General features: G+C 41.2%; 2 protein-coding genes across 5 annotated transcripts; both read right to left on the bottom strand.

Annotated features, from left to right (window-relative positions):
* On the bottom strand, window positions 1–2,200 carry avp (arginine vasopressin). The gene is made up of 3 exons (XM_072681927.1): window positions 2,007–2,200; window positions 1,096–1,300; window positions 1–233 (listed from the first exon to the last, which is right to left on the bottom strand). The coding sequence occupies exons 1-3, from the start codon at window positions 2,142–2,144 to the stop codon at window positions 88–90; spliced, it is 489 nt and encodes a 162-aa protein (XP_072538028.1). The 5' UTR covers window positions 2,145–2,200; the 3' UTR covers window positions 1–87.
* A 9,643-nt stretch (window positions 2,201–11,843) lies between these two features.
* Window positions 11,844–16,975, bottom strand: ubox5 (U-box domain containing 5). Of its 4 annotated transcripts, none has more exons than XM_072680978.1 (6): window positions 16,928–16,975; window positions 15,906–15,986; window positions 15,350–15,457; window positions 13,674–14,922; window positions 13,440–13,571; window positions 11,844–12,170 (listed from the first exon to the last, which is right to left on the bottom strand). In XM_072680978.1, exons 3-6 carry the CDS (start codon window positions 15,401–15,403, stop codon window positions 11,968–11,970), a joined length of 1,638 nt encoding a protein of 545 aa, XP_072537079.1. In that variant the 5' UTR covers window positions 15,404–15,457; window positions 15,906–15,986; window positions 16,928–16,975; the 3' UTR covers window positions 11,844–11,967. The 4 variants fall into 4 exon arrangements, with proteins under 4 accessions (XP_072537079.1, XP_072537078.1, XP_072537077.1 ...); XM_072680977.1 differs by having other exon boundaries at window positions 15,850–15,986; XM_072680976.1 differs by having other exon boundaries at window positions 15,527–15,986.
* Window positions 16,976–17,402: the final 427 nt, after the last annotated feature.

Below are 17,402 nucleotides of genomic sequence, written 5' to 3' on the forward strand. Positions count from 1 at the left end.
TTTCTTTTTTTTTTTTTTTTTTTTTTTTTTGAGGGGTGGGTAGAGGTCTATGAGGCAGGCTAACAAACAGAAAACACATCTGGACTTTCAAAACTGTCTTTGTCCTCTAGTGGCCAGGTTGAGGAGATGTAACAGCATGTCTCCTGTTGAGGTGCTGCTCAGTCCGGCGCTTTCTTCTGCAGGACGCTGATACCTGCTGTCTTCTGAACAGTCTGGATCCAGCACACAGCTCTCTGCAATAGAGGAGGACAACGTTTACCACAGATGTAAAACAGTAAAATATATACATATTATTATTATTATTATTATTGTTATTATTATATTATATATACATTAAATCTACGGACTGGTTGATTGCCTAGTTGTCTAGTTGCCTAGAATGGCATCTGTCAAGGGGTGGGATCAGCACATTAGGCAGCAATTGAACAGTCAGTTCTTGAAGGTGATGTGTTGCAGCAGGAAAATGGGCAACTGTAAGAATCTGAGCCACTTTGACAAGAACCAAGTAGTAATGGCTAGACGACTGGGTCAGAGCATCTCCAAAACACCAGGCAGGTCTTGTGTTTGTGTGTGGGAGGGGGGCAGTGGTCAACTTTTAGCCTAGCAAAAGTTACCCAATAAAGGACAACCGGTGAATCAGCAACAGGGTAATTGGCACCCAAGGCTCATTGATGTGGGTCAACGTCTTGGTGCAAGATACCACAGGGCATCTTCAGAGGTCTTATGGAGTCCATGCCTTGACGAGTTAGAGCTGTGTTGGTGGCAGTAGGAGAGCCTACACAATATTAGGTCGTCAGTTATGTAAGGTTCTTCTATGAGGTTTAATAGGCTATACTTCCTTGAGGAGAGGTTCCACACAGTAGTCCCCCAGTCCAATAGTAGTCAGTTGGTGTGATCTTCTTGTGCTCAGGGGTACAGCAACAAATAGGCTATAACTTATACAGTGCCCAAAAAAAATAGGCAGTAGGTTTTGAGTTCCAAAGTTACCTTTATTGTTATAATAACATTGTCTGTTATAATAATGTAAATACATTGTACAGTCATCCAATTCCAATGGGTAAAACATCCCAGCACATTTAGCAGCTGATCACTCACCAGAGTCACAGCAGATCCCCGGGGCAGCACAGCGTCCTCCCTCCGACCCACAGGCTTTCCCTCCGCTCTCACACGGGCTGGGCAGGTAGTTCTCCTCCACACAGCTCGCTGCCTCTGGAGAGCCCACGTAGCAGCCCAGTTCTGCAGCACAGCAGATACTGGGGCCAAAGCAGCGGCCCCTGTCTCCAGGGCCACAGGCCATACACTGCAGGAGGAGGGATATTTTAACACCAATCAGAGATGCATGCACTGAAGAAAGAGTGAACACAGTTGGACAGAAGGATGCTAATATGCTCGTCAGCTGCTTAAGTGACAGTTGCAGAACTACTTAATATCATTATTAGGGTTGAAGGGGAAAGACCCCTTTGCAACACACTTGCTGAAGAGTCCTGTGCAAGTGTCATTGTTAATAAGCTAGATGCATTTATTAACTGTTGCATAATAAAAAAAATCTTTATTATTATTATTATATTTCTGAAATGCTTTCAGTCAAGGATGAATAAAAAAAACTATATATATTTATAATGTTTATTTCTTGTTATATTGTATTTATGGTTCTATTATTATTATTATTATTATTATCATATACATACATATCTAATACTGGTAAAACACTGGCAAAGAATAAAAATTAAAATAAAAATACTTGTATAATAAACAATAAATGGATATATGACCCAGACACGAAACAGTAACACATGTCAAATAAATATAATAAGCAACAATAACTGGTGCATGTAACAATAAAAATGATGAAAAACATTACTAATAATTAAATGAATAATTGAAACACTGCTGAAAAAGGTTTTATTATTATTATTATTATTATTATTATTATTAAACATTTTTATTTAATTATATTAACCCATGTAAAAGAATACTTCAAATGGCAGAGCGGCTCAGTTACTCACCTGTCTGACCACAGCAGTGTCCGGAAAGGAGCGCTTTCCTCCCCGCGGGCAGTTCTGGATGTAGCAGGCTGAGGAGAGCGCGGACAGTGCCAGTAGACAGAGGACACACGCTGTGAGCGAAGACTCCGGCATGGCCATTTCCCTTTGGTCAGTACACCTGTGCCCGGTTCACACCAGGCAGTGTCCAACACCCTCTCTTTTTATATATTCCGAGCTGTGTTAAATCAGTGTTAAATCATACGTCAGAACATCTCCTGCATCCCCTCCCACCCTGGTCTTCAAGAAATTGCCCTTTTGTTCATTTGTCCCTCAGCGGTGACCTGAAGGATGCTCTATATAAACGGCAAAGAGCTATTTAAAGACAATCCACAGCTGTTGGTTCATTGTTGTCATTTTTATTATTATTTTTCTGACATTTGTATAATTCTGAGGTAGTATAGTACGTTCATTCAGTACAACTTTACACCGCATGCACTCAAGGTCACTTCATATTCTTTATTCTATTCTTTGTACTTCTGAATAGAAATGGAATTTGAGAGGGAGAATGGATTAACCTTCAGGGCTTATATGACAGATAATGTGTTGTTGCTCCTTTTTGGCTTATTTTGTTGCTATTGACATAGACAAAGTGGATGGAAAAGGACTAAACGCGGACCAACTGTCAGCAGAACAGGCAGCTTAATTTTCTCATACAGGCACATCTATAAGTATTTGGACAGCTCCACAATTTCTGTAATTTTGCTTCTGTACACCGCTTTATTGAATTTGAATGGATATTTTCAGCTTTTTAAGAGGTTTAACCCCTTAAACAGCCTATGGGGCACTGGTAAAGTCCTTGTCGTTACTGAATAATACCATTTAGTGTATAATAACGCTAGCTGCGTTAAGGGGTTAACAAAAATATTGCCTTAACCATTTTCTACACCCATTTTTTACGTAGTCTACCCATTTTCACAGGCTGAAACTGTTCTATTCTAACTACTATGAATTCTAAACAGAAGCATTATTTGTTATACTTGAATGCAAATCCTTTGCAGTCTATGGCTGCCTGAAGTCTGAAACACTTGGAGAACACCAACTCTCAAGTCTATCAACAGTCATATCATCAATAAAAACCAGTGACCCACTTTCATTGGCAGCCATGCATGCCTATGCCATAACAGTGCCTCCAGCATGTTTGACAGGTATTGTAATGTGCTTTGGATCATAAACCATTCCTTATCTTCTCCATACTCATGTTAATCCTGGCTTCATTTGTCCGAAGGATCTTGTTTTAGAACCAGGAAGGCTTTTTAAGTAGCCTAATCTGACCCTATGTTTTTGAGTGTTACCAGTGGTTTGCATTCCAGTGGCTTAAAGTAAAGCCCACAGTATTTACACTTAGATTTTGACAATAATACGCCTATCTCCCCAAGAGTGTTCTTAATTTAAGTAGATGTTGTGAAGGCTTTTTTTCCCCATGGAAAGAATTCTGCACTCATCTACTTTAGCTCTCTTCTGTAATCGTTCAGGGCTTTTGGTGTTGCTGACCTCTCCCATGCATTTCTTCTTTTTAAGAATTTACTAAGCTATTGATTTGGCCACTGCGTGTGTTTTTGATATCTCTCTCATAGGGTTGGATACCAGCAACCCAATTCAACACTTTTTGAGACCTCGGCTCGAGACCATAGAGATCTCCTTCATTTGTCTTTTAATGATAAGAGAACGGGCCACATCTGGCCATGAAACCTCTTGAATTAAAGCTGAAAGTCTACACTTCAGTAACATCTTGACTCAGGCCAGTTGCCAACCATTCACTACTAGATACCCAAATGTTAATAAAAACTCCACCTGCTGCTATTATTATTATTCATATTAATGACCATGGTCCTTACTATCAGGCTTCTTACCATCACTACTACTGACTATATCGGCTCACCTGAGCAAAACAATCAGACCTATGCTGTAATATGGTGACTTTATCAGATTTATTAGTAGTTCTGACCAGAAGAGGATGGGTCCACCTTGTAAGTCTGTTTCTCTTGGGCTTGCTCACCGGAAGTTTGTTAATCCTTTGTTTCATCACTGGATTTCTGTAAATTTTGACTTGATTTGATTGGGGTGGTGCACAGAGGCTAAATTGCTAAATTACAAATGTACAAAGGATGATATTTAAAACTAGGATTATGGCTACTAGTTTACCTGAATATGTCCTGAGAAACAGACTAAAAGAAATAGAAATTAAATTAAAATCTTACATTTTCCCACAGTAAAGTTAACCTATTAATAGCACAAGTGAAAAGAGCTTGTCTGAGCATTAATTGAAGAAATATTTAAAAATTGATCAACACTGATGGTGTTAATTGAATAAATCTTGTAATACCGAAATTAAAAAGGCAGATAAGTGTTGTCAGATGTACATTCAAGGTATAATTAAACAGCATGTCTATAAGAACAGGTTTTGTTGCCCAACCTCTAAAGTTTGTAGGGTGAATAATGCCTACTCAGAAAAAGGATGGGGCATGGCAGTGGACGGGTTAACGCCATAGGAGAAGACTGAGAAAGGCGGTGCGAGGAGAAAGGTCACACTCTCGGAATCACAAATATCTTATTCATCTGCACAACACACAGCCGGGAAGAAAACAACGGAAATGCCTACTCTGCATTCAAAACAGCATAAGCACTAATTCGTACTAATACCCTCCAATCATTCGTGGACATGTAAGGTGACAACCGGAGCAAAACAGACGTAAAAAGCCTGATGCAAAAGATATCTGAAACGGATTTGATGCCCTTTCTTCCTTCTCGTTTAATTCCATTCCTGTTATTTTGGTGGAGTGTTATTGCTGTTATTTAATGCCTGAATTGCACAGTACGATCTGTGCCACAACATCCTACTGTTCTGTGACACAGCCTGGATTAATTATGCTGATTTTCCATTATGACACAGGTTCAAACACTTCAATTGCCAATGTTATATCAATTCAGAACCATCAAAAAACGATTTGCCCATGAGCGATGCACGACTCGCTAAACACTCCGATCCTTAACGCGTATGACAGGCCGTGCATTTGATGTGTTTATTTCACTTCACTTTATTTCAAGATGGGATGTTGGCTGCATTTCTCTTAATCTAATGAACACTAATGAACACAAACTGTAGAAGGGGATGTTACGCTAAATGCACATACTTATAGGCCTCTTCTTTACCTTTTCGGATTAAATGGCTGCCCACTCATCCGGCCCGACCTGTTAGAAGACGGGTGGCTGGGTGTCACACTAACTGCCCACCCTACTGCCACTGCTACCTGCCTAATGACTGATGATGTTCAACATTTACATGGACTTTAACTACCTGCCACTATTTTATGATTATTATATTATGATATTATGATTATGTTGCACACCTGAGCAGCAGAACAGTCTTATGTGGTGGTTTGTGACCACATATACAGCTTGTATTTCCTGATATACTATATGGATAAAAATATTGGGACTCCTGCTCATTCATTCAACTTTCTCTACTGTCCAGGAAAGAAGGCTTTCTACCAGATTTTGGAGCATTGCCATGAGAATTTGATTGCATTCAGTGACAAGAGCATTAGTGAGATCAGGATGCTGGATGATCACCACCCAGTATTGGATGGAGCACCATCATTCCAAAGATCACAGTTCCACTGCTCCCCAGTCTTCTAGCTCACGGCTGGCATGTTCATCTGCTCTAGAGAATCCTATTCTGTTGGCAGTACTTCTCTACAAAGACTAGACAAGCTTTGTGTGTGTGCATTTGCACATCTGTGTCAGCAATGGGTGCAACTTAAAGTAGGTGAATGCATTCATCAAAAGGGGTGTCCATAGACATATAGGCATGTAGACATACAGTGTATTTACATCTATCTTTGGTTGCAGACCACTCAAATTTTGGTAAGCAGAAGTATAGGACCAATTTACATTCGTTACTCAGGTAGAAGTTTAGATACTAGGGTTTAAAAATACTTCTGTAAATGTGGGGCTTAGTTGGGACATTTTACACAACTTCTCTTGAGTCTGTCCCACAGACGTCTTCATACTAGCCCCCTAACCCCAAACCGAAACCTAATCCTTAACCCTAGATCTATTCATAATCCTGTTGAGAATTTTAACTAGTACTATATTACGTACTGGGTGGTGCCTCCCTTTGCTCTCAGGTTTGTGTGCCTCAAGCTTTTCCTTGCATGGATTTTTATAAATCTGAAGAAAGACTGAAAGATTCAGTATATACTGGATTCAGATCTGATGATGAACTCATTGTCATGTTCATGCAAACAGTTTGAGATGCCTTTTGCTTTGTAACATGCTGCATGGAAGTAGAAAAAAGAAGATGGGTAAATTGTGGTCATGAAGGAATATGTTTTTAAAAACTTATGAAAAAAGCCTATGGATTTAAAAATGTATATTACCAAAGAATAGCCCCACCAGTTTGTACAGACACCCCTGTAGTTACTGAGTAATACACCTTAGTGTGTAATAAGCCCGTTAAAGGGTTACAGTGATATGAAGCAGCTTGAACTAAGCTTCTTCTTCTTTTTTACCCTCTGCTACATTACAAGGTGCTTCTAGTAATTCATATTAGGAAAGAGAGCATCTACCTTTTGCTCCATATCTTCAGTAGGTGACTAATCGAGGAAAAGAACCGTCACTCTTTCCAAAAGAGATGCCAGCAGAGTTAATCACACGTTTCTTAAGTAGTTTGTCCAATTTTCTTGTTGGTTCATGATACGACAAGACTGGAACTAGAATCAACCCCTTTCAGGTAGTGCATAAGTCATGTGTAATTCCGTTGGTTGAGTTAATGATATGGTGAGCATTTTCAGAGGTATGTTGCTTCCAGCATTTCACCTTTAAAGTTAAACTGTCATTTATTTGGCATGCTCAAATGTTTGGCTGCTCAAATCAATGCACTGCTGCTTCTGCTACCGTTGCCATTGTACACCACGTGTCACACACACACACACACGCATAGCTTCCAATAGCTGCCAATAAAATAGGACTCTCTGGAGCAGATAAACATGAACAGTCTGTGGCCAACTAGGCTCACGTTCTGAATGACTTATTTATAGGGAGCAGCTTGGCTTTTTTTTTTATTACTGAAACTTGGCAGTGAAATATGGAGAGTATTTATTAAAATGATTTATGCCCTAAGGACCTTCCGTTTATTGGAATTCCACGTGTGTCTGGCCACGGTGGAGGTCCTGCTTTCGTCTGGAAGAACCAGTTTGCTTGCCAGTTAGTAAGCACACAACAATACACTACTTTAACTCACAAAGTTGGTAGACTGAAGACTAAAGTTTAATCCAGACAACCATATCCACCACAGATGGAATTTAACCCATCCGTACAGTGAGCACACATGCCTAGAGTGCTTGGCAGCCATTGCTGCAGGGCCAGGGGAAAAGAGAGGGTTAAGGGCCTTGCTCAAGGGCCCAACAGTGGCAGCTTGCCAAGCCCAGGTATGGAACCCAAAACCCGGACATCAATAGCCCAGTGCTCTGACCGCTTGAGCCACCACTGCCCTAATCGTGCCAATAATTGTTATTAAAAAGTCATTGGGCTGGATTAAGCAAGCTAAGAGAGGAGCAGCTGTGTGTGTGTGTGTGAAAGAGAGAGGGAGATGAGGGAGGGGTAAAAGAATGGGAGACTTAATCCATATTTCAGCATTGATAAAGTGTAATCTACTCTCAGCAGTAGCGACGCTGTGTTTACATTGCTATATAAAACTGCTAGTATGTCACTAGGCCCTGTAATGAGAATGATTACTGATGCTTTTTATTGTAAGCAGTTTTAGGTGCCAGTCATACAGATGGTCATACTTTGGACCTTATAATTTCACTGGGGTTAGAAATTGATGAAATTTGCTGTGAAGATCTTATTGATTAGCAAAAGATAATGCAGTAATGCAATACTAAGAAGTATCATTCAGTAATTACAGGACTTCTGTACAAACTGGTGGGATTACTTTTTGTTTGAAATTACACTGTTTAAGGGGTTAAATCTCTCTGGCAGTGCTGATCCTCTGTGCCCTACGAAAATGGTGCATTCCCGCACTCTGAAATTGGTTGATCAGTTCTCAGCAAGATTTTGTTGAGATATTAGTAAAAATTGTAATGATGATGAGCTTTTAACCCAGTCATTGATCTGTGATATTGGATGAAATGGCATCTATTAAGGCCGGATGCAGGGCTATCCACAGTACTACCCTGTGGATGACGGCCCGCAGCTTAAGATGGCAGTGTCGGAGGTGTGAGCGTAACATGGTTAGAAGTGCATCGTCTACCTGAAAGACCTTTATTCTTCTTTTAATTCTTTAATAAAGAGAAATCCAAAAAAATCTGACATTGGTCCCCAGTCCTCTTTTACTGTTTTACATTTCTTCTATCCTATCAGTTTAGATGATTGGATCTTATTTATTTATTTATTTGATCAAATATGGGCCCTGTAGTTTTTGCTAGGGTCCTTGACTGACCATATTTTTGTTCATAAAAAAGAGGACACTGGGGACATCCACTGTAGTTCGAATTTCATGATGTGTGGGTTTCAGGTAGGACTAAGTTGTGGGGCCATGGCAGTGTGTGTGTATGTGTGTGTGTGTGTGTTTGTGAGGGTGGAAATACCCCCTCAAACCATGCAGCTACAGTAGGTTAATATATGTACATTGATATGTAAACACTTAATCATTTAGCAAGACCACTAAATAGCCTTAACAGCCTATATGACCAGATCATGTCTTTTCAGTTCAATGCACAACTTAGGCCTACTGCCCAACCCTGACATCCAAACTATGGTGGATATGGTTTTCTTTATTATTATAACCCCACCAGCTACTTAAAACAGTTTCTACTACTTGACTAACCTTATTGTCCGGGCTTGCTGGTTTGTTTGAGGTTGCCAGTCTTGGTATGTCAATCCAGTGCACAGCAAAATGTACCTGGTTTAGAACATGTTGTTTATCACAGGTCGTGATGGAGGCGATGCCATTTCTTTCTGCCATTCAGAAATCCCGGAGTTTCTGATATGCCCATGACGCCGCCTGCAAAACAACAACACAGCAGTGTGTTTGGTCGAGGTTTGTGCTGCTAAAGAGGACAGCAGTAATTGACTTAAATTCTTACTACGCATATTGACTATTGCACACAGATTCATACAGGCTATTTGACCTGTATGTAATATTCAGAGCTGACACTGTATTACTCTTATTAATCTCTTTAAAAGCTTCTGTTTGCTTCAGCATGTCCTTCTTGCCAGGGACAGCTATTGTGTGAAAAGAAGAAGGAAGATTGCCTGTGCTATAATTGCCTCAAGCAGTCAGGGCCCTGCTGTTCACGCTAACACAAAGGCCCCTCAGCCTTGGGTCCTTATACGCTGCATCACGGCTCCTCTCCTCACTTTCCCCTGCTTCTGCCCACTGAACAATGTCATGTGGCTGTCACTGTGTCTGTACAATATTCAAGAGCCTTAATGATTGATTATGAGGACGCTGAGGTTTATAGGCTGATGTTTAGCAACTGTTTTTCATGTTTTCATGCTCATGTGTTTTCATGTAGTCTGTTCTTTTAAAAGAGGCTAACCTCCACCATACAGGTCATTGCTGGAAGTTCCGTTACGATGTAAAACCCATAAAGAAAAATGTAGGCCCTGCAGCTTTGAAGACAATCTTTCCAAGCCTTTCTTTTTTGTCAATTGTTTCATTAACTGACAAGAAAAACTCATCAAAAGCAGTTGGTAAAGACCAGTGTACGATACATGGGGGGGGGTTGGGGGTGAATTGTGCCATTGAGGGAAGAAGGGATTCACATGGACAGCAACAACACCCGAATAAGCTGTGGCATTCAAGTGATGACTGATTATGAGGTGTTAATGGGCCCAAGGTTCCTAGAAAACTAGGAATTGCCCACTATTACAACATTAGTCCAACAGCCTGGACATGTCCAGGATACAAGTCCATGGAGTCCTGCTGTTGGTACCAAGTTCTCGGCCGAAATGAGATTTTGGTGAGAACGTGCCAACTGTAGCCTTAGCTTTCTGTTCTGTACCGCTTTAAGGTTCATGATGAGATGCTTTTCCGCTCACCACAATAACATGGAGTGGTTATCTGATTTGCAACAACCTTCCTGGTGATTCTGTTGACATCTTTGAATATCAAGGCATTTTTTTATTTTCTTTATGTAGCCACTCAGGTAAACTCTAGAGACTGTTGTGCATCTCTAGATCTCTTACAACACAGACAAGTGACTGCTTCAGAAGAATCAATTACCAGCTACATTAAAGCCAAGATTACAGCCATGGTTTACAATATTTTGACAACAGATCAGCACTTCTAGAAGTAACTTCGATCTTAACGTCTGAATACCCAGATAGCTTTAGGCTGCTCATTGTTTTTCTTCGTCTTGCACAGCTGCAGGCTCTGATGGATTTGGCTGAAGTCTCTACACAGGTCCTGGATGGCATTTACTGCTAATAAGCCTAGAATGCTGAAATAAGAGACTTCATAGTGAACTGTATATTGCTAAAGAGGGGGTGGGGGTTATTGGAGGGGTACTGACCTTCCACTTAAAAAAAATCAAGAGTCAATCAATCAACACCCCCCCCCCCCCACACACACACACACACTTCTCCTGGATACTACTTACATTGGCAGAAGGAACCAGGAGGAAGCCATGTATTCAAGGCACAGTATGAAAGTGGGAACTGCTGATGTAGGAGTTCTGAAAATAATTCAAAATAAAAGCTGCCAAAAAAGGTTCTTTGGAGCTTTGTCATTGTGGAACCACTTTTGCTTTCCTATAAATGTCCTTTTGAAGCACCGGTGATTACAGAAGAGTTTCTAAAAGAGGAGTGGGAAGTTTAAAGAATCTCCACACAGTGGTTTTCACTGTGTGGAGATTCTTTAAACTTCCCACTCCTCTTTAAGAAACTCTTCTGTAATCACTGGTGCTTTAAAAGGACCTTTATAGGAAAGCAAAAGAGCCTGAAAGTACTTCATTTGTCAATGGCTGAGTGCGTCATTCAGTCTTTTGTTTCTCTCCCAAAACCTCTCCGTTTACAGGCCTGCAGCTTCTTTCAAGCTGATTGATGCAATTATTCTGTAATTTTCATTGGGCTTACCAAACCTGTGGCATCTGAAAAGCTTGCCCCTAAAGTGTCAAGACAGGCCATTCCTGGTGAGGCACTCCCTGATAACTGTGGTTAAGTGCAGAAGCAGGCATTATCTAAATTCTCCCTTATGGATGTACTCTTTATCAGAGAATTAGATTAGATAGTTTTGTTCAAAGCCATTCACTGAAGTTTCTAGTTCAGACCGAACGTCTGTCCCAAACCAATATTACCACGATTTACTTATGCCATCACTGACTGCATTTTCTAAATAGTGAGTAGGTGCCGTTTTCTACAGAATTGTTTTGCCTCCTTTTCTTATATCCACTGTAAAAAGCAACACCCCCCACCTAATTCTAGAAACCTGGTTCCTCATTTTACCTCCGCTTTTATGTCACGTGTCAGTACTAGTCTCAAACAAGCGAGGGCCGGCGAGATGAATAATGTGTCGTCCTAGGAAATCTTGGAAGCGACCAGATTTATTACTCCAAAACCAAGTTAGGTTAAAGGTATGGTGATGCGACTGGTTCAATAAAGCTGAGTGATCACAGTCACCCATCACCTGTTTTGGTTCTGCCCTGTACAGCATGATTTTTAGTCTGACCCAGACTCAAAGGGTCTCAAAAGGTGTTGAAGAGGGAGGGAGGGAGGCAGGGATACATACAAACATTATTCAGTATTTTTCCAATGTACGGAAGCCATAACTGATCAGCTCATTGTACTCACCTGTGGTTTATTGATGTTTTTTTGGATTTATTTGATTGTATTACAAAGGCCAAAAGTGCAAACAATAAAATAACATCTGCTTGTTACATTATAAGCAGAAGATTCATAGTCAGAACTAAACATGTGTTTAATGATGCACTCGTGTGATTCTACTGGGTGAGGCAGATGCTTTACATGTGGGGCATGTGACTGGCAGTCTTTTTGAGCTGAGAGGGTGTTCGTTCCGCAGGCATGTTCGACACAACAGGTGACCGCAGGGTAAAGAGTAAGCAGGTGTGCTGGTAGAGTAAACAGTCAAGGAACAAGAACATGACCCACATCTGCTTTGTCCTAAAAACAAAAGAAACATTAGTATGTAGATTTTATTTTCAGGCAACTGCATTTGCTAAATTTCTCCATAGAAATAGAAACTACATATATCTTGAATTCTGCCTGAGGATTCAGTTCTCTGACATTTGTTAGTAAAATGCCTCAATGCCTCTTGCATATAAACATCTGCCTGATTCAACTGTTTAATCTAATAAAATACAATGTCTGATCTAGTGTTATTATTAAAAGTCATTTGCAATCTAACAAGAAACACCCATCTTTCTTTCTTTTATAGCAACGACAGCATTCCAACAAATTATTCTTGTTGCAGGCCAATCATTAAACCCTTTTTTCTACATTCAGAATCAATAATACCTTTCTAGATGTCAGCATGTTCATTTCTAACCCTATTCTAAAGAATATTTATATTTATAATAGGGAGGTCCCGATCAGGATATTTTGCCCCCCTGCTCCGATCTGAGTCTCTTAATGTTGAGTATCAGCTGAAACAGATCTGATCTTTGTGTTTGTATTAATAATAGTCACACAGTTTAGATAAGATTAGCTGCTGATTAACACTGCAGTAAGATTACTGTATTTTTCAGTAGCAGTTTCTATAACAAGGCATTCTGGACTGCTGTATTTACTTTAGTTTAGTTAAAATTACTGTTTTTTAGTGTTTTATATCTTATAATCCAGTCTGATCCACCTCTAAACTCCTTTAAATCACTGCAGTCAAATCATCTGTGTGTGTGTGTGTGTGTTGGTACACACTCTGGACACACTTCTGGTGTGAAATAACTGGTTTATAGTGGGTTGAATCTGTTATGATTGGTTTAGCATAAGCATTAGCCTCCACTCGGTTCCGAATGTGTGATTCTCCCGCTGGTAAAACAGAGCGTTTCCAGGACAGGTTTATAAGGTTTTAGATATTATGGTGTGTTTTTATGTTCCACTGTAAAACAGCTCCACACTGCAGACTCCAAACTCCCGTATTTACCTTCTGTTTTAACAGTGGTTTAAAGAGTGGACTTGGATTTAAACAGCCAATACCTGATCCATTAAAATAAGACTAGATTGGATGGGGGCATCCCTATTCCGTAATCTTAAGTTTATAGTTCTATATTCTCTCCTTTGCAGTGTGCTGATGTTAGCTGTGTGTTTCTTGGTGTTTAGGTAGCTTGCGTATGATAGCCTGCTTTACGATGCTCATCTAAAAACAGCTGGATAAAGTATATGACTGATTCTTATATCAGCACTGGAAACCAAAAAGTTTGCTTTTACAGCTACCTGACACGGTCTCCGGCTGCAGTTTGCTTTGTGAGGTATATGTCGGTAAACCCTGCAGAGCAGAACTCAGTGCTTGGTCTAAACTGTCTGACAGGCGCTGCTCATGAGAGGCCTGGCTGGAGTCTGGAGTTTCTGAAAGCAAACAGGAAGCACATTAGACGTGTGGAATAAGAAAGATAGGGGAAGCTTATGATGGCTTATATAGGGAATTAGGAATCTGTGCACAGTACTAACCTGTGGGGAGTGTGAGGCTTGCATCCATTTGGGGCATTTTGATTAAAGGAGATGAATAAGGGGACGTCCAGCTCCTACTAGTAGAAAGGTCTGACTGACATTTCCGTTTAGTTCCTTTTAGCTTAGAGTCAGTTAAAGTATGGTTATCTCTACTGACAGTGTCTTTTTGTTGTTTCTCTGTACCGTCAATACCTGCTGACTGAACCCGCTGGATGTCAGTCTCACTAGGGCCAGCTTGTGAGTTTTCAACACTAACCAAATCTTTCGAGCAAGAAGGTCTTTCAGCACTTGTCAGATCAACGAGTTTGGAGGCGTGAGGTTTGTTCAGTAGACCATTCCTGCTTCCCACTCTCGTGCATCCAGTCTGCAGTATCAGACTGTCAATGCGGCTTTTAAGGAGCGGGTTAGGAAGTGGTTTAGAGTCTTGTGTAAAAGGAACTCCAGTGAATGGATCATTTGGCAAACGTCCCCACGTAGCTTCATTTTTCTGGTACTCCTCCAGGGTACTACTGTCCACAACCATGCCACTGGGCAGGATCACTGGCAGAACCATAAGCTCCTGAGTCAAAGGGTCCAGGAACTCATCTGGAATAGGGGTTTCTGAGGGGGCAGGATTTGGCCTAGGACATTCCACTGAGGTAGAAACATGTGAGACTAATGATAAGGCAGAAGGCTTTGTTTTTAGACTGTCAAAATGTGCTTTCTGGAACTTCTGCAGCTCCTTAGAAGGACAGCAGCGAGAAGGAACTCCCCATACTGCTAAAGACTTGATTCCCAGTGCAGAAGCAGCTCCACCGTATGGTACAGCAATACGAAGCTGGGCCACCGAGTTCAGAGATTGCAGACCCCGGCTCCAGAGCTCTTGCTGCTTTGCCTGGGCTGGAGGCTCAGGTGGTGGCTCAAGGAAAGGAATTCGATGTTTGAAACTGGGATGTTTAAAACATGCAAGCACATCATCCCTTAAATCACATCGGCCCACAAGCTTGAACTGTCCTCCGTCTTGGGCACATTCTGGCGTTGGAGAGACAAGATCAGAGCAGGTAAGGATCTCAAGCCTCCTGGAGACGCTTCCCTGGTCCATGCCACAAGGCCAGAGCTCAACGTCCACACGGCACAACTCGACCCTCACTTGGAAGCGCAGGGTTACATGTAGTGGAGGACGCAGGAAGTACTCCAGCTTGAAACCTCTCCGTCGAGCTGTCGGGTCGCCAGACAGGAGATTGGAAACATCGTAGCCATCTGCGCATAGCTGCGAGAAGAGGGGAGGGGGTCAAGTACGCACATCACACAACTCAAGACGTCAGGAAAAGAACATCACAAGGTCGGTAAAGACACACCACCCACACACCCTCCATTGAAAAAAAACAAAAATGACCACCTTTGTAACTGGGGATTTGAATATCAATGGTGTCAAAGCATTTGATATCTGTTCCACCACTGTGTGGCAACTGTTCTATCCTGACAAAAGAACCACGACAGAAGACACTTTTCATGGTCTACAAAGCAATGAGGTCTACCCAACCCGCCATCAAAATGTTTCCTTTGTTTAAAAGCTAAATAATTCTCTGATTAGTCAATATGAATATGGCATTGGAGCTGAAAATGCAATGTTCAGAGCATAAAGCAGTGTTACATAACTGAGCTAGTTTAGCTTAGACGTAACAGGCTAAGGTTACCTTGTTGCAATGAGCAGTGGTTTGAAAATGTGGCAGGCAAAGATTGACGACCATGGTGAGCTCACAATTAGCTCACATTTCAACAATGCATGGCTCATACAGCAGGACCTACAAAAAAAAAAGAAATAGTAATCATAGAAAAACAGTAATATTTGATATGTACACAATCAGCCATACCTTTAGCATCACTGACAGGTGGTCATCTGTGAAGGGGTGGGATATATTAAGCAACAAGTGAACAGTCAGTTCACTGACAGGAAAACCGGACGAGCGTAAGAATCTGAGCCACTTTGACAAGAACCAAACTGTGAGGACTAGACGACTGGGTCAGAACATCTCCACAACATCAGGCAGACCTTGTTGGGGTTTCTGTTCTGGTATGCAGGGGTCAGTACTTATCAAAAGTGCTCCAAGAAAGGACAACCGGTGAACTAGCAACAGGGTCATAGGCACCTAAGGCTCACTGATGCGATCCATGGAGGCCCCACCTCACCACTTACAGGACTTGCTAAAGGAATCTGCTGTTAACGGCCTGGCGCCAGATATCACAGGACACCTTCAGTGGTCTTGCGAAGTCCATGCCTCAAATGGTCACATCTGTTGTGGTATAAACACAGTAGAGGAACATCCTCAAATCCTGAAAAAAAAAGGTGGTGCTAATATTACAGCTGATCAGAGTATATGGTCCAAAGCAGAACTACTGTATTCATTTATTTTTTAATATTGTAGCCTCACCGTATTCCAGTTTTGACAACGAAATATGACAACGTTTATAGCCATTTAAATAAATTACATCACAAGATTTTTTTTTTCTTGACCAAATAATAATTATTTTTTTAATGACCAAAAAAAAAAAAAAAAAAAGATTTATTGCAGTGCAGTAATGTTGAATGAAATAAACCTTTATTCATTGTTTTTGACTTAGTTAGTTAGTGAAATATGGCAATGCTGAAGGCTTGGAACAGAATAGCATCCCCTCCCCAAATCAGACCAGTACGTCTGACTGACAACTGTAGGCATTTTTAAAAGCGATAATAAATTACTGGATAAAGAAATAAATAACTTTTACAACGACCATATCATTTTAACAATATGAAAAATAATAATTAAATACCTATCAATGCCAGAATAATAAAACTGTATGAATGCATGAGCAGGACGCAGCTAACGTTGACTGCTTGCTTGCTAGCTAGCTAACATGCAGCTGTAGCTCACCTGCAGAAAGTAGCGCTAGCAACATTAGCCAAGTGCCAACAGCTTGCATGTTAGACTACCGACCTAAACAACACCCTACTCATATCGTCAAATTATTTAAAGAAATTTAATAATTTTAATGGTAAGTATAGCTGGTAAGTATAGCTGGCTCACATTTAGGAAAGCCAATGGCTGCAGAAAGCCTTGTGGAAAGCTCGAAAGGCTAACTAGCCACAGTACGCTCCCACCATCTAGCCAACATTAGCAGACAAAATATCACTTCCAGCGAAGTCAGCAGTGATTTCAACGCCATGTAAGCTTTTTGAAAGGTCTTTGAGGAAGGTCTGCGACATTATTCTCATATTAAACAACAGAAACACAAACCTTCAGATAGGGCTCCTCTGCCTGAGCTGTGCTATCATTTCCTACTCCTTTAAAACCGGTTGGATTTCAGGGTTACTGCTGCCACCTAGTGTTGGGTAGACCATATCAACCGTTTGTGTACACGGAACAGCCATAACATTAAAACCACTGAAGTTCTAGTGGCACCTGTTAAGCAGAAACAGTCAGTTCTTGAAGGCGTAAGGATCTGAGACTCTTTGACTGGGGCTAAATTGTGATGGCTGGGCGACTGGGTGCGAGCTCCAAAACAAAAAAAAAAGGTAAAGGAGCATGTATTTGTCACTGTACAGTGAAATGTGTCCTCTGCATTTAACCCATCTGGTAGTGAACACACACTCTCACACACACATGTGTTAGGGGCAGTGAGTACACACACACACACCCACCCACCCAGAGCGGTGGGCAGCCAACTCCAGCGCCCGGGGAGCAGAGAGAGTAAAGGGCCTTGCTCAAGGGC

This window comes from Salminus brasiliensis, chromosome 6, assembly GCF_030463535.1.
Source record: "Salminus brasiliensis chromosome 6, fSalBra1.hap2, whole genome shotgun sequence".
Taxonomy (NCBI): Eukaryota; Metazoa; Chordata; class Actinopteri; order Characiformes; family Bryconidae; genus Salminus; species Salminus brasiliensis.